The 21,714-nt window shown below is 40.4% G+C and overlaps 1 protein-coding gene across 4 annotated transcripts in view; it reads right to left on the bottom strand.

The window, feature by feature from the left end:
* The window catches only part of LOC106917049 (tenascin-like), a 42,773-nt gene that overhangs the window by 5,589 nt on the left and 15,470 nt on the right, over nt 1–21,714 (bottom strand). Inside the window, exons 8-23 of one of the 4 annotated variants that reach the window (XM_014985709.2) lie at nt 20,294–20,479; nt 19,444–19,533; nt 18,993–19,256; nt 17,520–17,909; nt 15,060–15,485; nt 11,859–12,134; nt 10,183–10,455; nt 8,643–8,918; nt 8,288–8,560; nt 6,642–6,956; nt 4,479–4,751; nt 4,133–4,255; nt 2,749–2,892; nt 2,532–2,651; nt 2,292–2,435; nt 2,088–2,218 (exon numbers count right to left, since the gene is read on the bottom strand). In XM_014985709.2, the coding sequence (XP_014841195.2) occupies nt 2,088–2,218; nt 2,292–2,435; nt 2,532–2,651; nt 2,749–2,892; nt 4,133–4,255; nt 4,479–4,751; nt 6,642–6,956; nt 8,288–8,560; nt 8,643–8,918; nt 10,183–10,455; nt 11,859–12,134; nt 15,060–15,485; nt 17,520–17,909; nt 18,993–19,256; nt 19,444–19,533; nt 20,294–20,479 (3,704 nt within the window). The remainder of the gene's footprint in view (nt 1–2,087; nt 2,219–2,291; nt 2,436–2,531; nt 2,652–2,748; nt 2,893–4,132; nt 4,256–4,478; nt 4,752–6,641; nt 6,957–8,287; nt 8,561–8,642; nt 8,919–10,182; nt 10,456–11,858; nt 12,135–15,059; nt 15,486–17,519; nt 17,910–18,992; nt 19,257–19,443; nt 19,534–20,293; nt 20,480–21,714) is intronic. The other 3 variants (XM_014985712.2, XM_014985715.2, XM_088010797.1) reach the window with 3 other exon arrangements.

The following is a 21,714-nucleotide window of genomic DNA, read 5'->3' as shown; positions in this document are numbered from 1 at the left end:
GACAGGGGAGACCAGTCCAACCTCTCACATTAAAAACACTGTTGTATAAGAACTTTGAGATTTACTACAAATCAAAGAGCACTATCACAGACTGAGCCTAGCATATGCAGACACTGAGAGGAAGTGTGCATATATACAATGTCACTATGATCTAGAACAGACATCAAAGTTGCAACACAGTTTTTCTTGACTTAGTTAAAAGGAAAAAACAAAGAAACGGATGCAAGAAAAAGGGCTGTTCTAATTTAGGTTTCTTCACAAGTTGCTGAATGCTTAACTTTCATTGATGAGGATACCAGTATGTCTGTGCTGAGACACAAGCTCCATCTCTCAGCCTGTAATTTATCAACTTTGATCTTGAATTTAAAAATAGCAGTGGTTTCAACTTGCCTAGATTCAAAACAACATTTGAGTCACCAGAACGGTAATGGGGACACTAAGCGAGATCACTAATGCAGATGATAAAAGGCAGTAGTCCAAGGACCTAACCTTGAGGAACACCCTTAAAGGATGTTCAGCTGTCTAGAAATGAAAACATCTGTCGATTATATATGCTGAGACATGTTGGAGATAGAGTTGTGAAACCAAGACGTAACATGCTCTGCAACTCCTACATCAAACAGTTTCTGCATCAAGAGGTTCTGGTGTAAAATGTCAAAGGCCTTTAACGAGTGGCGCAGTGTTACTTCCTCGAGAGAGATCAGATAAAAGTAATCCACAACCTTCAAAGCTGTTGTGATATTTTCTAAAACCAGATTGAAGACTAGATAACATTGTGTGAGGTAAAGTACTCTTTCAACAGCTTTTGCTGGGTGGCTTATTCACTATACTTTCAAACAAAGACCAGTGTTTTTCGGGGTCCAGAGTTTTACTTTTTGTGTTACACCAGAGGTCGGATGAGTTGTCTGACCTGCCCAAATGAAGCAGACTATCTGATTACTCCAGCTTGTTTAAGTTGGTCCAAACGCCTCTGGTGCGAAGGCGCCCTTAGTCATGCCTCATGACATATTCCTTTGTCTTGATGGAAAAAGCATTGCTCATCAACAGCTGCTTAATCATTGGGAAAAGTTGCTTTTGGAAGATTTGACACCATTCATCATTCATTCTTGGTTTGTGTTTTTTGGGGGAATTGTGAAATCTCTTGGTCCACACTTGAATGGCCTCCAGAGACTTCACTGTCAGCTTGGCACAGGACCGGTGAGTGTCTTGCCTTTTCTTCATCAGGACAGTCCTTTTCCCTAACATCCCAAGCAACCCTTTGGACTGCAAAATGTCAGTCTGAGCTGCTTGGTGTTTTTCTTGGAAATAATTTGCTCATTTGTTGCCCTTAATGATACCAGGCAATCATCCAGACGTGTCTGTCTTACATTTCTGACCACTGGGGTGAACTCAATAGCTTGGTTAAATCTTGGAATTTGCTGGACTACATTGGATAGTCTTGTCTCTTGTCGAAGTCCTGGATGGTTTGATAACTAGTTGATTTGGGTGCAGTCTTACTTACAGAGGTATTCTCACATGTGGTGCCTTACTTACGCAAAGTAATGATGATAGCACTTGTTTTCTTATAGATAGACATGGGAAAAGTACCCAAAAATTCCTCTATTTCAACATATTTTTACTTGAGTAGAAGTGAAAGGTCGCCATCCAAGAAATTACTCAAGTAAAAAAGTTTTTGATGAAAAGGCTTATGGAGAACTGAGTATCTGATCAAAACATCAGTCGTTTAATGTTCAAAAATCACATCATCAGATTTGTGAAAATAGAAAATGATGTGGAAATGTTGGTATTTTTAAGAACTCAAATGAAAATTATTCATATAAATAACATAACTGCAAAATAATAAAATCAGATTTTCTAAGTCAGTTTCTTTCAATATAAAATTTGTGAAACCGTAACAAACATGACTGACGAAAAGTAACACTAATCCCTTCTAGATCAATCATTCTGATCTTCGGACGTATTCTTGTCAGACAAAACTTTGTTTTTTGAAATTATGCCTGCATATCATTTGGCTAAAACATCCAATGCAAATTTCTAGCGGAAAAGAACTGAAGCAGTAAAGTAAGCAATTTCAAAAGTGTACATACTCTGACTGCACCGTCAGCAGAGAAGAAGGTTAGCACATAGCCAGAGACGGCAGCGGTGGGGGGTTGCCATGTCAGAGTGGCGCTGTCAGTTTGAACGTTAACAGTCATCAGGTCGCGAGGAGGATCCACCTCTAAAAAAGAAACACAGTAAAGTTTAGAATAATCGTTCTGGAAATATTTCTTCCTCAGTGTTGCCTGACCTACCTGTGGAGAATTTAGTAACAGTGGACGCACTCCTCTGAGCTTCTTTCATACCATAAACCCCAACCGTGTAGAGAGATCCTGGAACCAAGGTGTTCATCTGGAACTCCACTACGTTCCCAGAAACGTGCTCCACCACTGGGGACGCTGGGGCGAAAACCAAATGGCACAGTCCAATCAAAGAGATCAAAACGCCGCGTCAATCAGGAAGGTTTTTAGTTGACTTCTGAGTGAAAAAATCACCTGCGTCGGTGCTGTAGGTGATGACGTAGCCGTCGACAGTGGCTACGGACGGCTGCCACAGCAGCAGAGCCGACGTGTCCGTGACGTTGATGACAGTCAGACCTCGTGGACTGTCCAAAGCTGGAGGACACACACACACAAGAAAAACATGCTTTTTTTAATTTACTAACGTCTCGACGACAAGATGGGAAAATTCTAGCAAAAGAGGAAATCCAACCTGTGGTAACAGTGCCGGTGCTGGGCTCACTCTCCTCCAGGCCCTTCAGGGAACTCACCGTCACCTGGTACGTCTTTCCGGGAAACATATTGATCAGCACCGTCTCAGACACGCCGCCGTCCGCCGTCACGATCAATGGGCTTCCTGGGAAAGAGAGGGAACAAACAAACAAACGGCAGTGCCATGGTGACAGATCACACTGCTTTTATTATTTGCACTTCCAGCACCAATGTGTGCTGCGGCTCACTTTAAAAAGTCTGGAGCTGGAGATTACAGAGGTCAAGCTTTAGAAGAGCAACTCTTGGAAATAAAATCATGTCACATAGTGCATATTAGGCATGTTGAATGAGATCCAATTTACTAATCCTAATCTGAAACTGATAATATGTCACAGGATTAAAAGATGTATTCCAAGCAATCTGGGGGTGACAACCATGTCTGCATCAAACTACATGACAATCTGTCCAAATGTCATTAACATTTACAAAAACAAAAATCTAAAATGATCAAGTCATTGGCAGACAGCTTTGACTACACATTTAACTCTGGCAATGCATTTTTCTTAAAAATATGATTTAATTTAAAGTGAGATAAAGAGGTTTTCCAAAGCTGTAGCATTTATTGTCATGAAGCATTGCAAAACAAAGAAATAACTGACCAAAAAAATTTATCACTTTTTGTAGTAAGTACTGATTATTCGTGGAGAAAAAATGACCTAACACATACAGTAACTACATCAAAAATGAGTAAATCGTCAGACTCTTTGGTTTGAAGAAAGCATCTACTCTTACAGTTACCGGAAAATGCTTCTAGGAGAAATATGTTGTCTGCAAAACTTACAATATACAAGAACTTCATACAATGTATGGCATATAACGATATAGCATTGTGGTTTGGATCCGTGTTGAACCAGTCTAGCAAAACTTGAATGGTACAAATCAATTTAAAAAAAAACATGAAAAGCATCTATCAGCGAGTCAAAAAAAAGATACAAAACTAAGTAACATAAACTATCTCTCTGGGAAAACCTGCAGCAAACAGGTCATGTGACAAAGTCTGTAAATGCTAGAAATGTTGGTCTCTAACCCAACCACCTCTCAGGAGAATACTGTTGGGTTCTGATGCTGTTCTGCAAAAGAACCACGTATCTCTACAGCTACCTAGTCTAAAGCTGATATGAATTGTCAAACTTATTGCATATAAAAAATACAAAAACAGAACATATAGTTTCAAGTTCTTTCTACACGACAAAAACTACTGTAGTATCCCGCTTCTGACTAATTTATGTGATTTTTGCTGCACCTTTATACGAAAACACAGCTATCCACCACTGCACAGTGAACTTCAACCATCAGAAAACTACAACACCTGACATCAGTTTTACCTCCTTCAAAGGGCACGTAGGTGATCCTGTAGTTATCCACCGGAAAACGTGGAATGGACCAGTGAACTATGGCGGTGGAGTCCGTCACCTCGGTGAAATGCAGTCCCCTCGGCGCACTCAGACCTAGCAGCGTGCAAAAGTGAACGTGCAGATGGTGAATTCCTGAGAGGAAAATGTCAGGAACCCATTAGACCTAATTCCATGCGACATGATTGGCCTGAACCAGAGGATCAAAGATGATTAGTGGAATTGTCGTATCATCGGGCTAAAAGAACGCTTGGAAAGAAAGGAGAGTTAGTCTGAAAATGTGACACAGCAGCGTTTTTTTTTTTTTTTTTTCATATACCTGTCTGAGCAACCCCTGTTATAGGCTGGGAACGCTGGTCCAACGTGAGGCCGTAGAGCTCAAATTCATACTCAGTGCCACTCATGAGCCCAGTTATGACCTTTGTCCGCTCACTGCCGTGGACGCTGTACTCCTGCGGATGAGCTAATCTTTTACTGTCTCTTATTTTGATCACAAATCTGTCAAACTGGTCTTCGTCGGCCGTCCATGATAGGCGGAAGCCGTCGGCCGTGATGTCCGAAACGAAGAGCTGATCCACTTCTGGCTCTGCCTCTGGTTAGACAAGGAAACAGGAACGGGCAGCAATGGGTTTTTGGCAACAGTGATCATTGTGGAAGAGGTCAGATATCAGGGAAAGTAGAAGGTTTATGATCCAGCCTGCTCAGGTATCCGTTAGTGTAAATCAGTCCGAAGACGACCCAGGAAGCACATACAAGAAGAAGAAGATGATGAGATGATTTTCTTGTAGTTGTTTATTGATGTCAGTGTTGGTCGAGATGAGTCCCCCATGCAAACTGGATTCATTCAGCACACATCAAAGACTATAAAACTATTTATTTAAAAGGCTTAAATCAACAGACAAATTCATGCTCTGAGAGTCTGTTGATTTATCAGTGTTTTCCTAGATTTAAAAAAAAAAGTGCTTTGGGACCTGAGCTACAAAACGGCAGCAGAGGTCAGCAGCAAGGTAGCATCTGCAAATTTACAACGTGAAGGAAAACACATGGCAAAATATGAAACCAAGCAAATATGCTGGCTCATATTTTGAAGGAAAGAAGAAACCCGAAGGCGTTCCATGTCTCTTCTTTATGCCGATGCAGCTAGATAACGAGAGAAGGCTTGAAATAAAGGAAGAGAGGAGAAATAGTTCCACTATAAATGAGAACTGGGGTTAAAAAGAAGAAGGTTGAAGGTGAAACTTCACCATAGAAAACATGGTGCATCCCTGATTGAAATCTTCAAACATGGGAAAGAGTTACAGGCGTTCACATTTCACACTGATGGATTGTGACCAGGTTGGATGTTGGACTTCAACATAGAGCGAAACTAAGTAAGTAAAACAAGCAATTATATTTTTTTTAGCTTTACATTATGTTACATATAACGTTATTCCCTCATCAAAAACATACCTGAAGTGTTGCTTCAGACTAGCCAGCAACAATTAGCAAACACCTGGTGCTACTGTGTATCTGTTGAGCTCATTATAGGAGCTGCTTCTCAGTGAAACGCTGGTAAAAAAAAAAAAAAAAAAAACTTTGTTAAAGGGTTAATGGAGGAGCCATGTTGTGATCATTTCCTGAAGGCAGTTTCAGAAAGAGCAGGAGTTTCTTAAAGAGACGGAGGGCCAATTTCAAGGCATTAAATTATGAAGTCAAATCTCTTTTGAGTCATCTTTGACATATAGCATTTTTATAACAACTGAAGGCTCGATTGAGCTGCGAAATGGCACCATGTGACTGGAAAACACACTACTGCCCCTTTAAATTTGGAAAGCTAGTTTAAACTTGGTTGATGCAAATGTTTCCAGTAGTCTGCTGCCAGGGATAGTTACTTCATGTAGTGAAGATGATTTCATGAAGGACATCATTGGTCTGGAGGTGACATTTATTCCCATCCATCCCTAAATATTTTCACTGGGGTTTAAATCCGAGGATATGCAGGATGTTATTCTCCTAGGCAGGGGGAGTTCTTCATCAGACGGGGATTGTGGACATTGAGAAATCCAGCCATGTTCAAAGATAAAAGACCTTTTGTCTTTACAACATTGTGAATGCATGACATGAAATGAATTGAAAGATATTTGATGACCTGATGAAAAGCTCGTTCACTAGTGCTTAAATACAGTTTAAATAACTTGTGTCCTCTATTTTTTTTATGTATTATTGTTTTTTTTTATTTGTCTTTAGCTCCTTTTTCTTCTTACTGCCTTTAAAGCTGTACCTACAACCTGGCTATAATCCATCAGCACCAAATGTGAGCACTTGGAATTTATTCTTCAGTCTGTAGATTTTAATCATGATCAAGATGAATGCATCATGTTGCAATAGTGAAACTTCCTAAATGGATCTTGAGAGATAAGTTTATATGGCAGCTGAAACAAAACAAAAAATCCCAGAAGCGTTTAGTAAAACAAAGGGCCTCTCAGCGCACTGTAAGCGGTACCTGTCACAGCCACTGTAGTCAGGGGCCGAGAGAGAAGCCCCGACTCAGACACGCCGGTTAGCTTGACCTCATAGCCAATGCCGGTGATGAGGCCCCAGATGTCCAGGTGACTCTGGTCTCCTGGCACGGTGAACTCCTGAGGCTCCAGCAGCCAGCCTGAGTCTGTCACCACTATATGAAAGTGGCTAAAACCGCCACCAGAGGGGGATAACTCCTCCTGCTGCGGCGGTGGCTGCTGCCTCACTTCCCAGGACGCTCTGAAACCGTAGGGGGTTACGTTGGATATGGTCAAGTTTTCCACTTTAGGTAAAGGAGCTGGGAAGGAAGTTGGGTGTGGGGGGAAGGGGATTGATTGGAGGGGATACGACATTTCATTTAGGGAGTATGATGTATGCAGTGGTTGCAAAAGCAAATACATAGTCAGTTCTTTCAAGAGTGTGCCAAAGTATCTTAAAAAAAAAAGGTCAAAGATGCATTAAAAGTGAAATATTTTCAATATCTATCAGTTAACAACACAATAAAATAAAATGTGACCTGCATCATACTGCTTAATTTTAAAGGAATGCAAAAAGCTTTTTAATCTAGACATATAATTAGAAGAAGCCACGTATAAAAGTGGGGAAAATGAACTCAACAACCACATTATTTTATATCATTTAATGCCTCTCTACTGCTGCCCTATCGCTGTAAACCTGAAGCCATTAAGCATACTACTGACTAAAAACAAATGCATCAGTGGGTCTTCAGCTTCTTGTTAATCAAATGTATTCGACTTTCATGCATTTGTTTGGTGTGGACTGCTTTCTATTGCAGCTTAATATTACCACCTTCCTAAAATAATGGCATAAGTCAGTTCTTGCCGAAAGTAATTTTGGCAAAAATAATCACCACCTCTTTTTTGCCAAAAATGACATAGGCTAACAGAGGCCTATTTTCCTTTAGAGGAGCGTCAAGTTGATGAAACAAGGTACTTTATGTCAAGTTACCTTGTGATTGTCCAGTTGCAACTATGCGCCCTAATGACTACGGTGTTCATCATGCTCTTTTAGCTTTGAAAATATGAAATCTACAGCAGAAACTTTGAACATCTTGGTTTCTACACTTGATTCTTAGTCTGAAGTAAAATGACAAAACATAAGTAATCACAGTTGACCCCTGACTATACAAGTTAATCGTGGAAATCTTTGCCTATCCTTGCTTTTGTTTGTAGAGTATACCTAAAATATTTGAAAGAAAATGCAGCTTGAGAGGCTGATAAGCCAGGAGCAATCCTACATGACATGCTATTGACTGGTATCTCCAAAGCACCCAATTTAGAAGAACCATTTATCTGTCTTGGATCTGATTGGTGGTACCCCAAAAGACTGTAAATATTAGCTTCTTTGGTAGTGCTAAGATGTTTTCCACTGTGTGTATTAATGCATAGAGGGGGTCTCAAGTGTTCACGGTTTTTAACTCAACTATACAACAATGCTGTGGCAACCTTAATGATGGCAGCAAGTGACGCCTAAAGACAGCATCTACGTATAAGAAGAAATAAACTGCAGCTGGTAATGCATGCCCATTTGGCTCTGAATGCATTTTTGGATTTAACCAAACTTTAGAAAATTTCTTAAAGTAATGGATATCAGTAAAATACTTAGTACCTGTGACAGCATGGACGAACATAGACGGAGTGCGACGGCCATGAGAAATACCGTACACTTCGATATCATAGCCCGTGTCATCCATCAGGTTAGGGATTGTAATGTTACGGGCTTCACTGGGCAGCCTGAACTCCAGCGTGTCAGACTGCTGCTCCGAGTCACTAACCTGGACAACAAACCCATCAAAGTGGCCAGACAATATGTTCCAGTACAAGCTGAGGTAATGGGGGTTAGCAGACGAAGCAACTATCGGCCCCAACTGCGGGACGTCCTCTGAACAAGAGAAGAATGTGTTTTGAGTTACTTTGTCCGGAGCACATATACCGTCCAATACAGAGCAGTGTTACTGGGATACCTGTAGTAGCTACAGCCAGGAGAGGCTGTGTGTTCTGCCTGCCGCCTTTACTGGCGTAAAGCTTTATATCGTAGCTCGTGTTCGCTTTGAGCCCCGCCATTACCGTGGCGCGAACATCTCCGGGCAGAGTGCGCCCCATCGCCTGCGACGGCAAAGCAGACTCTCTGACTTCGACTACAAACGTATCAAAGGCCTTCTCTCTCGTTCGCCATGACAGAGAGAATCTGTCTGAGGTAACATTGGAAACAACTAGATTGGACAAATTGGGCTCCTCAGCTATAGGGAAGAAAAAAAATAGTACACATTCAATGATTTTACAAGCTTGTGCTGGTCTCTTTCTTAAAATTTCATGCCTACAGACCTACTCAAGTACTTCAGATTTCTACTTAACTTAGTAAAATACAATAGAAACAACTTTTGGAAAAAACAGTCACAGTTTCCCATGATCGGCAATATACCCAAGAAAAAACTAAGCACACACCGTAATTCAGTCGCTTGTAGGACAACGTTCATTAGCAAGAGCTAGTTTTGGAGTTGCTTGACTGCCTTATGCCTCTTTGAAACATAAATTAGTTTGTTCAGTATTTGATGGGACTTCCACGGGGAAATCTAGAACATATTTTCAACTTTTAAATTATCTTCAGGTGTAAACCTTCTTTCTCACTGTCAGACGATGAACTAAATTGGTAGGAATGGCCTTACAACCCTTCCCAGATTGCTGGGCAGAAACTATTCTTAATCTCTCACTAAAATGATTCAGTTTTAATGATAGATCAAAGGTGGTCACAGTTAAAATTGATCAATCAAGTATAAAGTTATTGTGTAAGGGTGTACCTAGTTTTCGCACGACAGGGAAACTTGATTTTTCCAAAAGTTGTCATCACTTTGACACTAAAACAAAACAAAAAAAACCTACCATATCTTCCGCAATATAAGGTGCACCGGATTATAAGGCGCACCTTCAATGAATGACCTATTTTAAAACTTTTTTCATATATAAGGCGCACCACATTATAAGACGCATAGAATAGACGCTACAGCAGAGGCTGGAGTTTCGTTATGCATCCACTAGATGGAGCTGCACTAAAGTGAATGTCAACAAAGCAGTCCGACTCTCGTCAAGGAGAGCCTTCCGCGACTGGGCCGGGGCGGACGATGGTCACCCTTCTCCGTTCGCGCACAGCATGTTTGTGGAGAACGTGGTGCTAAATGACCTGCAGATGACCTGATTCTACACGGTCGGTAGGTAGATAGGTCAGTCAAACTTTATTAATAGATTACAAACCAGCGTTCTGACAACTATCCCAGCATGCACTATGCGCTTCTTCTCCTGCGGGTGAAAATGAAGTCGGCGGCTGCTTACCGTAGTTGCTAGGCCTGTTGTGGCTCAATATTGGTCCATATATAAGGCGCACCGGATTATAAGGCGCACTGTCGGCTTTTGAGGAAATTGAAGGTTTTTAGATGCGCCTTATAGTGCGGAAAATACGGTAACTTCCTAACTTTCTGTGACATTTTAAAGTACTTGAAGTCAAAATACCTGTTGATGCAACAATACTGACAGGTCGTGTTCGAGATCCCTTGTACGTCCCATAGAGGTAGGCTATGTAATCAGTGCTGGGCCTGAGCCCTGTGACATCATGGGCCGATACATTTTGAGAAATGTTGTACTCCTTCAGCTCCATGAGCCAGTCTGAGTCAATTATCTCCAGAACAAAACCATCAAACTCCCTTTCAGTGCTGTTCCAGTGGATCGTAAAGCTTTCGGACGTTAAGTTTGAGACATACACTTTGCCAACCACTGGTCTAGCAACTGAAGAAAGAAACCACAGTTAGAAATGTCAGTCATTCTGTAAAACGGATATATCAGAAACACATCTCAAGTGTTATTAGCAAATGCTTCCGTTGACTTATTGTTAAAAGAATATAAACAAAAGATGTACAGAAGGCTCACCATTAACCAAAAGCAATACCTGATAGTGTGAGCAGCTGAGTAAAAGTCACATGCATATATCTGCTTAGATACTAACTGAACATCCTGCACCAGTTGTTAAATAGCAGCTTGGATTGAACACAAAGTACACCTGCTAGCTCTTTCGAAAAGGATTAATACTTACAAGCATCAATTAATTTCAGGACAAGTATTTTAGAAAGTTTGTGGTCACATTGCTTAAATCTACTGTTGTAAAAGTCTAACTAAAGTATTTGTTTTTAATGTTGTCAATGTGGTTAATGAAGGGTCCATGCCTGCGGAGCTCTACTTGATCATGCAGCACATCACTTATGTTATGGACATATTGTCGCAACATGCGGAACAAATGTTTCACCTACTGATAATATTTTTCTTTTACATGCGGCGATGCAGGTAGACAACTTAGTGCAAACATGCACTTGGTGTTAAACAAGGTGGCAGAATATGGTTAGCCTCTTTAGCTTTTTATTTTTACCTTGATAACAGAAAGAAGATTTAATCATTTGCCACCTAGTGGTTCAAAAAGGAAATGAGGATATTTATTTTTGATGTTCCGGGACAAAAACAAAAACAAAAAAAAACTACCTCACTTTCATTCACTTTCAGAGTTCAGCTGAGATGAATACTCACACATGCCATGAGCACTTAGGCAAATGATTGTTCAAGGTTAATCAACGACACACTGAATGAAGGTTGACGGATGGTTTGAAATGGTGACGGAGTCGGGCGGATGGGGTAAAATGAGCGGTATGGGGGTTGTGGAGAGTGAGTTACTGTTTTTTGCTTTTGCAATCACTGTAGCACATCAGCGACAGACCTGACCACGATGCAAGTATGATGGTAGGGGGGAAGAAGGACGGGCTTCATGCACTTTGGAAGTCGGGATGGGAGTAAGGACAAAATGTTTGCTCCGCTCGACGATGCGGTTCCCAGTAACCTTCTCCTTCCCTTTCCTCAATGAAACAGAAACAGTGACTTGAGGGGTGAAACAGGTAATGCTGGTTAGGATGCAGCAGTTCAATGCACTGAGGCCACGGCGTCAGAACGTCATACCAAAAACACAAACCAGGTTATTGCGATCGACTCGGTTCATGCAGCCAAGAGTTCACGCTCCATTGTGCATTGGACAAACGAGTTATGCGTTTCGGTGCTTTTTTTAAAAAAAAAAAAAAAAAAAAAACCTTGACTGAAGTAGGAATGATGTAATGGAAAGTTTTAACTGCAACGCGGCAAGTTGCGGGTACCTGTTGTGGCTTCACGGTACAGGGGCTCGAGGTAGGAGCCCTGATGCATCCCGTACAAGCCAACCATGTAGTTGGTATTGGGATTCAATCCGGAGATGACCAGGCTTGATGCGTCTCCGGACAGAGTGAGGTTCTGTCTTTCTCCAAGATCCTCCATGTTTATTATCTCAATGACAAAGCTGTCAAAGTCTCCCCCTGTGGGGCTCCAGGATGCTGTGAAGCTGTCCCATGTAATGTCAGACAGGACCAGGTTCCCTAGCGCTGGCTCCAGCCCCGCTGGTAGACAGACAAATCAAACTGGGATCAGTTGGGTTGTAGGAAAGATCATTCTTTTTTTCAAGTTCCACTATACGACAGATACAGTCATGTGAAAAAATTAGGACCACCCTTTGAATATTTTTTTTCAAAAGAACATACATTATCTTTGAAAAAGAAAGTTATTTACTTAAAATTTGGCCTTGTTTTACATATTGAACAAAAGATACTAACTAATAAGATTGACTAGTCTAACCAAAGTTAGGACACTCCAACAGCCAGTATTGGCTTGTTAAGCTTAAACAACTTTAGTGAGTCGGTTCTTGTAGCCATCTACCAGTCTGAACAGCCTATTTCAAGCAACCCAATAAGTTCTAGGATCTAAAAACCAGGGCTTTGACTCAGCCCAAGAATTTCTGTTTTGTGGTGGGTTTCACCAGGTTTGCTTTGGGTTGTTATGTTACAGGATCTAATTCAACTTTATTTTATTTACAGATGCTAATCTTCAAAGAATGTGGATTCTTTGGAGATTGAAGATCAAGTCTGTCTGCAGAAACCATGACATTTCCACCTCCATGCTTCACAGTAGACATAAAGTTGTAGGTTTATGCCAAACATGTCTTGTGTTCTGGTGTCCAAATCTATCAGAAAAAACATTACGCAAGATCCCAAAGTAGGTCCTATGAGGACAATTTAAAGTTTTTTGTAAAATTTTAGCATCTTTCGGTCTACTCTTGGTGTGAAATTAGCTTAGACCTGAGCATGCTGGCTGTTGTTTAGAAAATCAGGACAGTGGAATCGGTGAGTTCAGATTGTTTTGAAGCCTCTTTCAGCTTCCAGTCTTCTTTCTGAAGGCCTCAGACATGTCTTTGGATCCCACCACGGTGTTCACTTGGTCTTCAAAAGTCAAGAGTTATTCCTCTGCAGTCATATCATTTTATAAATAAGTATGATATATAAAGGTTTAATTGTTTTGATGGAATCCGTAATTTTTTCAGGACCACTGAACTTGATCTTAGGTACTATTATGTCAAAAGAGGATGTCCTAATGTATTCACATTACTATAAATATACAAACTAGACACAGATCTTTGAGGTTTTATTTTGTGTTTCTTAGCTTGTCACCTCAATCAAAAGCAAAAGTTTCAAGCCAATTTTGGGGATCATTTGTTCAAAATTCAAAAAGCGTTTATCGTTTTACCTGTTCTAGTTCTAAAAATAAAAAGTAACTTGCCATAAATATTAGGAAAAGCAACACCTTCACAGTTCTTTCCACCAAACTCACTGAGTGCTAAACCAGATCCTAAAGCAGCAGCAGACAAGAGGAGCATGAAGAACTCATTTGTGTGGGCTTAAGGAGATCATTGTTTCTTTAAAACATCCAATTTACTTTTATTTTTAGGTTTAACTTGAGACAAAAATAATAAAAAATACTGAACTCTTAAAAAAAAATCAGACTAACATTAACAATGAGACTAAATATAAGTGTAGTTTAAATGTCATCTACATAAGTTCAAAATACATCAGCAGGAGGAGGAAAAACTAAAAGTTTGGTAATAACAGAACAATGACGTGGCTCAGTCTGTGGAAAACCAAATTGTTTCATTCATTAGTTCATTCTGGGTTCCTGCTGGAACTAGATCTGATTTTGCACCAGAACTGTTTTTAGTGGGGAAAAAAACAAATTCTTTCAGTAATCAGTTTTTTTTCCAAGTGCCAGTGGATTTTGGGAAACGTTTATATTTCTGTATGAAAGTCAGCCAGTTGGTGGATTTTACCCACAGATTTTGGACTGAGTAGAGGGATTAAAATCCTTGGACTCATGCTTTCTTTTCTGCCGCTCCTATTTGCCCTCATTTACTTGAATCCTTCTTTGCCATCCAAATTATACGTTAGCTTTGCCACAAGTAGAACTTAATAAACATCTTCAGATCTGTGTGTCTGACCTTCCGAAACTGAACTTTTGTAATGAAGACGAGGCAAGGAAATGTAAGTCAGGACTCCAGCAGAGTATAACTTTGTGGACGCCTGATGTTTTCTAGAAAATATACTTTGACAGAGAGCGAATTTAGCTCAAGCTAATACTGTAGAAACAAAACAATGTTTTATATCTAGTAAAAACCCTGAACTACAGCAAATTCAGACTGAACAGCATGTATAACCAGCAGGCTGGTTCTGTGATTAACTCATGTCAGCTGTACTGTGGAGATTCACCACCAATAAAATTCCACAATAATGGGGATATAAAGTAAGATTTTTTTGGGTTTGGTATACTGAAAAAAGTGGTGCATCTGATCAGCTTCATTCTGGCTGAATTTCATATGAGAGCCCGCAACATTTATAACCGTATAGACGGAAAGCTGTTAGCCTGAAGCATTTACATTCATTTATTTTGTTACATTTGATCAAATGTGTAACTCCACTGAATCCTATTTTTTTTATTTTGAAAATAATGTTGAAATAAATTATTAGAAAATAAATTGATAGAACGATAATACTAATTTGTGTAACTATTTCCCATTCTCCATGTTTTCCAACTATTCAGATCAGTTTCCTCTCCATATGTAGGTAAGACGTTGCCTAAAATTTAAGCTTCATAGCCACAAAAAAATAATTTGTGAAATTTAAAAATGTGTTTTTTGGACATTATGATTTAAATTATAGTTGTTTTTAATTTTTTTTGTGTGTAAATTTCCAGTGTATTTCTGGCATTTATTTCCCAAAACGTTTTGGACTTGATCCAAAACGTTCCAATTTTTTTGGTCCCATTGCTGGTCAGTATCTATTCAGAGGCAAAGAAAACCTGTAAAACAGAAACATGAACCATCTGTGGCAGGAAAGCAGCCGTTCACCCAGCATGAGCCTCTTACATGACAGACAAACAATGAGATGAGGATGATGGGGTTGGGATGATGACGGTGGCAAGAGACATTTTGCTCGGTGTACCTGTTGCAGTAAAAACTCTGAGCGGTACAGATCGCCTCCCTTCCATCAGCCCTTGAAGTGTTATTTCATACATCGTCGAGGGCAACAGCCCCTCAATTTCGGCCTTCCTAAAACTCCCGGGCAATTCGTTCGCTTGAGGCTGCGTCGCTGCAGCTGACACGGCAACCATCTCCACCAAAAAGCTGTCGAACGCGTCGTCGGGCGCCGACCACGTCAGGCTCACCCTCGTGGCGGTAACGTTGACCGCGAGGCCGCTTATCAGCTCCATGCCAGAGCTTTCGATCTCGGCCCCAGAGGCCATCGCATCGTTTTCTGAGGGCGATTCACTGTGAACCTTGTCGACACGTTCAAGGTTCTCTTCCTCCTTGGCGGGCTCTGGGGCCGTCGGGGCTTCTTTGATGCTCAGCGCGAGAACGTCTGGGGGTGCTACAGTGGATAAAAGCTGGTTAAATTTGTGAATTTCCTGCTAAGTTTGTTGATAACTGAAAAAAACCTTGGAGGAAAAATCAAACAAACAAAACAATAAGAGCTTAAATAAACAATTCTGCACAGACTTTTCTCCAAGCTCAATCTAAGCCGTTAATGACACTTGACTGGGAGCCATTAACTTCTTGAAGGAGCTGGGTAGCCCACCGCAGTGGAAGTACGCAGCTCTCTTCAACTAGCAAAGCCATGCACAGCCGCTCGGCTTCCTGCCGCTCTAAACCAAAACTAAAGAGTCAGTCCGACGGATGGACTTGTGAGTGACATTTGCTATCTTTTCTTCTGACTGCAAGAAATTTATTAGATTGTGGGAATGGAAGTAAAGAAGTGAATCAAGTAGCAGGAAGAATAGTAAACTGGAAAAGTATTCACACACCCCTGAACCCTTTCACATTTTTTACATTCCAGTCTCAAACCTCAGTGTTCGTCGGTGGGATTTAATGAAGATCAACATAGTTTGTGTAAAAAAAAAATAAAAGGGGCAGTACTGTGTATTATCCAGGCACATAGAGCCATTTTATATCACAATCAAGCAGCTATTTTAACTTCAGTTGTTTAAAATATGCTACATATAACCATACATATATATATATGTATATCCCATGATTTAAGAGACATTTGACTTTGTAATTTAAAGCTTTGAAATTGGGCCTCTATCTCTTTAAGAAACTCCTGCTCTTTCTGAAGTTCCGTCTTCAGGAAGTCATCACAACATGGCTCCTCTATTAACCCTTTAGCAATGTTTTTACTAATGTTGCACTGAGAAGTAGCTCCTATAATGAGCTCTGCAGATGTTTAGCTCCACCAGTTGTCTGCTAATTGCTGCTGGCTAGTCTGAAGGAGCTCAATGAAAGAGTCGCGCTCTGTGAGGCGGAGGCTGGGAAGTATGGAAACCGCTGCTCCGACAATCATTATAACACGATATCAAGCTCAGAAAAGTTGATTTTACATAATACTGTCTCTAATGGCAATTATTTTTAAACCAGTTTTTGGGACCCCAAAGATTTATTTATTTTTATTTATTTATTTTTTTACAAATACATATTTTGCAAGTAAACTGCTAGAAAAATCATCAAGTGAGGTGTCTTAATATTGTTGAGTTTTTATTAATATGAGCAATATTAGTGATTAAAAGTAATTCCATCAATAGAATTCGATATAATAATTATGAATCTAGAGTATCTCCTTTAACATGTCTGCCAGACTTTTTAAACCAACAATGCAGTCATTTGTACCCACCAACATGTTGGTCTATCTACCAGTGCACTGTAATTTATTTGTAAGTGTAAAATGCAGTTTTGGTGAAAAGGGCTCCAGCCCCAGGGGCCCACGTCCTTCTACATCGGGCCCTGGTCACAAGTCAACGCTTTAGCAGCATTAAATCAATGGAAAAGCTGCTTCTACAGTCACCACACATTTAGTGACAATTCCTCCCTACTCTTGTGCCAAATAGCTCCATCTCAGTCAGACTGGATGGAGAGAGTCTGTGAACGTCAATGTTCCAGTCATGCTGCTGATGCCCAGTTTTATTTCGGTAATGGTTTAGCCTCTACTATTCTGTTTTGGACTAATCAGAATTTGTTATTCTACATGATTGGGACATCTTATGGCTTTTCACTGTCGGCCAGATTTGTGGAGTCCTTAACAAAAAAAAGAAATTCAAAAAATTCAGGAGGTGTGAATACTTTAGCAACGTACAGTAGTGGCACGAAGCCCCTTGGAAGTGAAACAGTTGCAATTTAAAAGAGAAAAAAAGAAAAACCTCAGAAAGCAACATCCTGATTTGACCCTGGCAGATGATAAACAGGATGAGTTCTTTGGCCTTTTTGGAAAGACAAGTCAGAGTGGAAGTGGTGTGCTCTGTTCGTATAAAGGCATGCGAGAGTGATCGAGACCACACGGCTGGTCTGTGACACACAGGGTCTGCTTTGTAACGAGAAACTGTGAAAAATTGTTCACTTAAACAAACCCTTGTACCTGTAACCGCAACAGCTTCCTGTAGTGCAGGTCCCTGGCTACTCTTTACTCCAAACAACTCAGTTTGATATTCTGCTGTCGGCTCCGGGCCGCCGACACGGGAATCTCCAGGGAGCTGGACCTCGCTCCCGTCCCGTGATATCTGAGCGTCCTTATACCGTACGGCAGCGCCGACGGAGGCGCCAGGAGTTTTTAACTCCCAAGAGAGGTCAAGTCCGTCGGACACAACGCCCGAGGCGGTCAGAGTTCCACGCTCATCCTCAGCCTCTGTCTCGGAAACCTGTGACTCTGGCGGATCTAAAATTACAGAGCTAGTGACATTGTCCTCCGAGCCTGTAGGGGTCCTCTGTTCACGGTCGTCTGAGGCAGCTAAATAAAAAGTGAAAGTGGCTACAAGGAAAAAAACAAAAAGGCACAAATCCAGACAGAATGACATCTTATCTCCAGTGCTTCCAGAGGATTTACTCAAATGTTCATCGATCTGATAGTATAAATGTATCTTTAGCTTAGACGTGATAGCTACATTTTTGCATAGTTTACATAGTCACTATTGCATAAAATGACATGTTACTCCTTAAACTTTTTTCACAAACAAAACATTGTTTTGTTTTTTTTGGGTTTTTTTTGTAAATCTCACAATAATGAAATGAGGTGAAAAAGAGTGTCAGGTATGTTTTGCCAGGCGCCACAGGGTCTAATTTATATAATGGAGTATTAAGACCAGGCTGAGAATTTTGTTTTTACAAGAATAAAGTCACAATACTGAGAAAAAAGGTGTAGGACAAAAGTCATGTTGCGAGAATAAAGTCGAAGAAGCAATACGAGACTAAAGTCATTCTATTAAGAGAAGAAAGTTGCAATAATACGAGAATAAAGTCATAATATTAGAAGTAGTTTAATAAAATTAATAATAAAGAATTTAAATGAAGAATGTTGAACACCTCGTGAAGACATACTTGTTTTGAAAATAAGAAAATGTTTCATCTTTTAATACATCAGCAGCAGATTCATATCAGTCGCAGGACTTTGAAATGATTAAGCAAATGAAAAAAAAAAAAAAAACACGGATGTGCCAAGCTGGTCACATCAGATCTCGAAAACTCACAACTTTTTACTAATAAAAACTATCTTTTCTTTTTTTCATAATTTTGCAACTCTCCTGGTAATATTGCATCTTTATTAATATCATGACTTTTATGCTCGTAAATAAAACAAATTATCTTAGTCTGGCCCTAGTGGTCCCTTAATAAAACTGCAATCTTCTGTTGATATATTTTTTAAAAAGACTAAATCAGGCTCTTACGGCTCATTTTTCGCTACACTTTTCCCCAATTTTTAACAGGTCGCATATAAACCTAAAACCATTAACCGAAACTAATTTGTTTGAAAAAGTAAAATGAAGCATTGAAAAGATGAGCATTTAGAAAAAATATCCACCTGTAAAATTCAACTTCGAGCTCTTGGGCGACCCACCTGTGGACGCCGTCAGGGAGACGGGTTTGCTCCTCCTGTGTCCCCGCTCCGCCACCAGCGTCAGCGTGTAGCTCGTACCAGGAACCAGGTTCTGCAGCACGTAGGCGCTTTCAGAGGCCGGGATCTCCACCTGCTCCGCCTGGCCGTCTCTGGACATGTACGCCAGCCTGTAGCCGCCGACCTTGGCCTGGGGTTTCTGCCAGGCGACGGTGAGAGACGTCTCGGTGGAGCGCACCTCTCTGAAGTCTCTGGGGGGGTCGAGGTCTGACAGAGGGCACGCACAGAAGCTCGCATAAGAAACGCATCATATCTCGACGTCTCCCAATGTTCTCGACATGTAATCGTGAGTTATCGGTGCTAGCGAAAGTTTTATCTGCGCTTGTATCAACAGAACGTTCTGTGGATATATGGAAGAAGTGTGTTTGGACAGCTGTGTGGCGTCTTCTCTCACCAGTTGCTGCGTTTGTAGTGGCAGGGAGGCTTTCTCTTTCATTCTTCACAGCTGTCACTCCCACTCCGTACTCCGTCCCCGGCTTCAGCCCTGGAGCAGAAACAACATGGAGGGTAAATGATGATGCGGTGAGAGTAAAGGCGCTCTGGAGCGTCACATTCATGCACACACAGCAAAAACACTGTTTTTTGGTCTAATTTCTAGTGTAGATTATTTCACTTATGAAATAGGAAAAATGTCTTGTGATAGCTCAAAAAATCTGCCAGTACATTATTTTAGAAATATTATGAAATTACTGACTTAAAACAGGCTCTTATATCTTGCTAAAAAGTACGACAGCATATTTGGGCCATTGGAAATAGAAAACAAAAGAGGAGTAAATTTTCACCAGAAAAACTCTGAAATTTGAGATTAATCTCAAAATTATTTAATTGGCTTTCTGAGTTTTAAAGGTCAATAATTTGGTCAAAGAAAATTGTCTAGAAAAAACAAACAACTCAAATTCTGAGTTTGAAAAGTCAAAAATTTGCTACTTTTTGAAACTTATAACATTTTCTACTTTAGACACAGAAATTTCTCAAACATTTCTGAGATTAATTTTAAGTTTATTTCAAGCCAATTTTCAACTTGTCAAACTGTGAAATTTCCTTTTTTCCTTCTAGAAAATTTCGGAGTTGTTTGGTGAAAATTTACTCTTTGTTTTCTATCTCTAATACACTGTGTTTGAAAAACTTCTTGAGAGTTAGTTTTGTCTTATTTAAGTGCACTAATATATTTACACTAGAAACTAGAGCAAAAAGCCTTGGTAAGATTTTTGTGTTTCTGCAGTTCTTTCTTTTCCCATACTGACCAGTGATGGTGGCCTGTGTGGCGTGTCCTGATCCTCGTGGGAAGACTTTCTCGCCATGAGCGGAACCAGAGATGGGACTGTATTTCACTCGATAACTGCTGACATCAGCCTGACTGTTGGTCCACTCCAGAGTGATGCTGCCATCGGTCTGAGACACAGCCTGCACGTCTGTAGGGGGATCCAGAGCTGAGGGAGCAAAAACACGGAAGTAATTAGAGAAGTAGAGCAGCTTCCGACTGGAAAATGAGAAGAATGTGTTCCAGTGGATTATAGTATGCAACAGATATTTTACTTTTTGAGTTTTGAAATATTGCTTTTTTAGCAGTAGCTGATACACCAAACTGAGAGTAAAATCCAGATTCCTACCAACAGCAAGATGAATTGAGTTCTGCGACCAGGTCAGATGTAATGCTCTGATTATTATTATTAATATTATTTTCTTTATTTAGTTATCTCTGCGATGTACTTTAAGTACATCGCATATGTCCAATAGGGACAAGAGTGTATAGAAAATGGATGGATGTTCCAATAGGGATATTTTGTCCCCAGTAACTTAATGACTCGGATCTCCACCCACTGAGGTAGAGTTGAGTTATTTTGTGCTTGGTGATAGTTTAGTTTTCCTGTTTCTGTTTTTTTAGTTTTCATTCAGTCTTTCATTTAGTATACATAGTCTTATCCTCGTTCAGTAAATTTGGTAGAATTGCTTTTTATTCTTGGATTTTTGGTCCTCATCGCTGTCAATGCGTCCGCCAATAAAGTATTAAATTTTGTTCCAGGAGGACTTTCATCAGACTATCCCTGTTTTTTTGGGGGGTTTTTTGCACATATTTTAAAAGGTGTTTGCAACTGGATGTCAGCTAACTTCCTGTCTGCCGTTCTGGAGGAAATGCAGAGCAATAACCAGACACTGCTACTGGAGCAATGCCACGGCGTTAGGTTTCTGAGCTGCTGCAAACTGTGGCAATCGGAGACTAAACAAGTAGATTAAAAAAATGCTGCCGTTTACCGATCACAGTCACAAATCGAGATGGATTAGAAGCGGTAACTAAGGCGATGAAGATCTGGTTGTCAAAAAAAATAGAAGAAGAATAGGAGGATCCACGTGATTAACTACTACACCGTGTCCTCATCTGCTCAAATCGTTTCCCATCTGGTTAGTCTCTGTTACTGTGACGTTTCCTGAAGGCAGAGCGGTTCATTGCTCATAAGCGCTCATAATTCAGGGAGTATTTACTCTTTGGAACCTGTTTTACGGCTCGACCGTGGATGAAATATCCAACTTTATTTGAAAATCTTCCATCATTCATTGTTTTAGCTCTTGTTTCTCCAGTATCATTGTGTTGCCACAGAAGAAGTTTGTTTCAGAAACATAGTGCTTACTTTCATATTCCTTAAATGTCACCCCCAAAACACTTACA

Source organism: Poecilia mexicana, unplaced genomic scaffold (assembly GCF_051168715.1).
Source record: "Poecilia mexicana isolate PSO_F unplaced genomic scaffold, ASM5116871v1 scaffold_12, whole genome shotgun sequence".
NCBI classification, from domain to species: domain Eukaryota; kingdom Metazoa; phylum Chordata; class Actinopteri; order Cyprinodontiformes; family Poeciliidae; genus Poecilia; species Poecilia mexicana.
The sequence above is the reverse complement of the archived record's forward strand: the minus strand, read 5'-3'. Positions and strand labels throughout refer to the sequence as shown.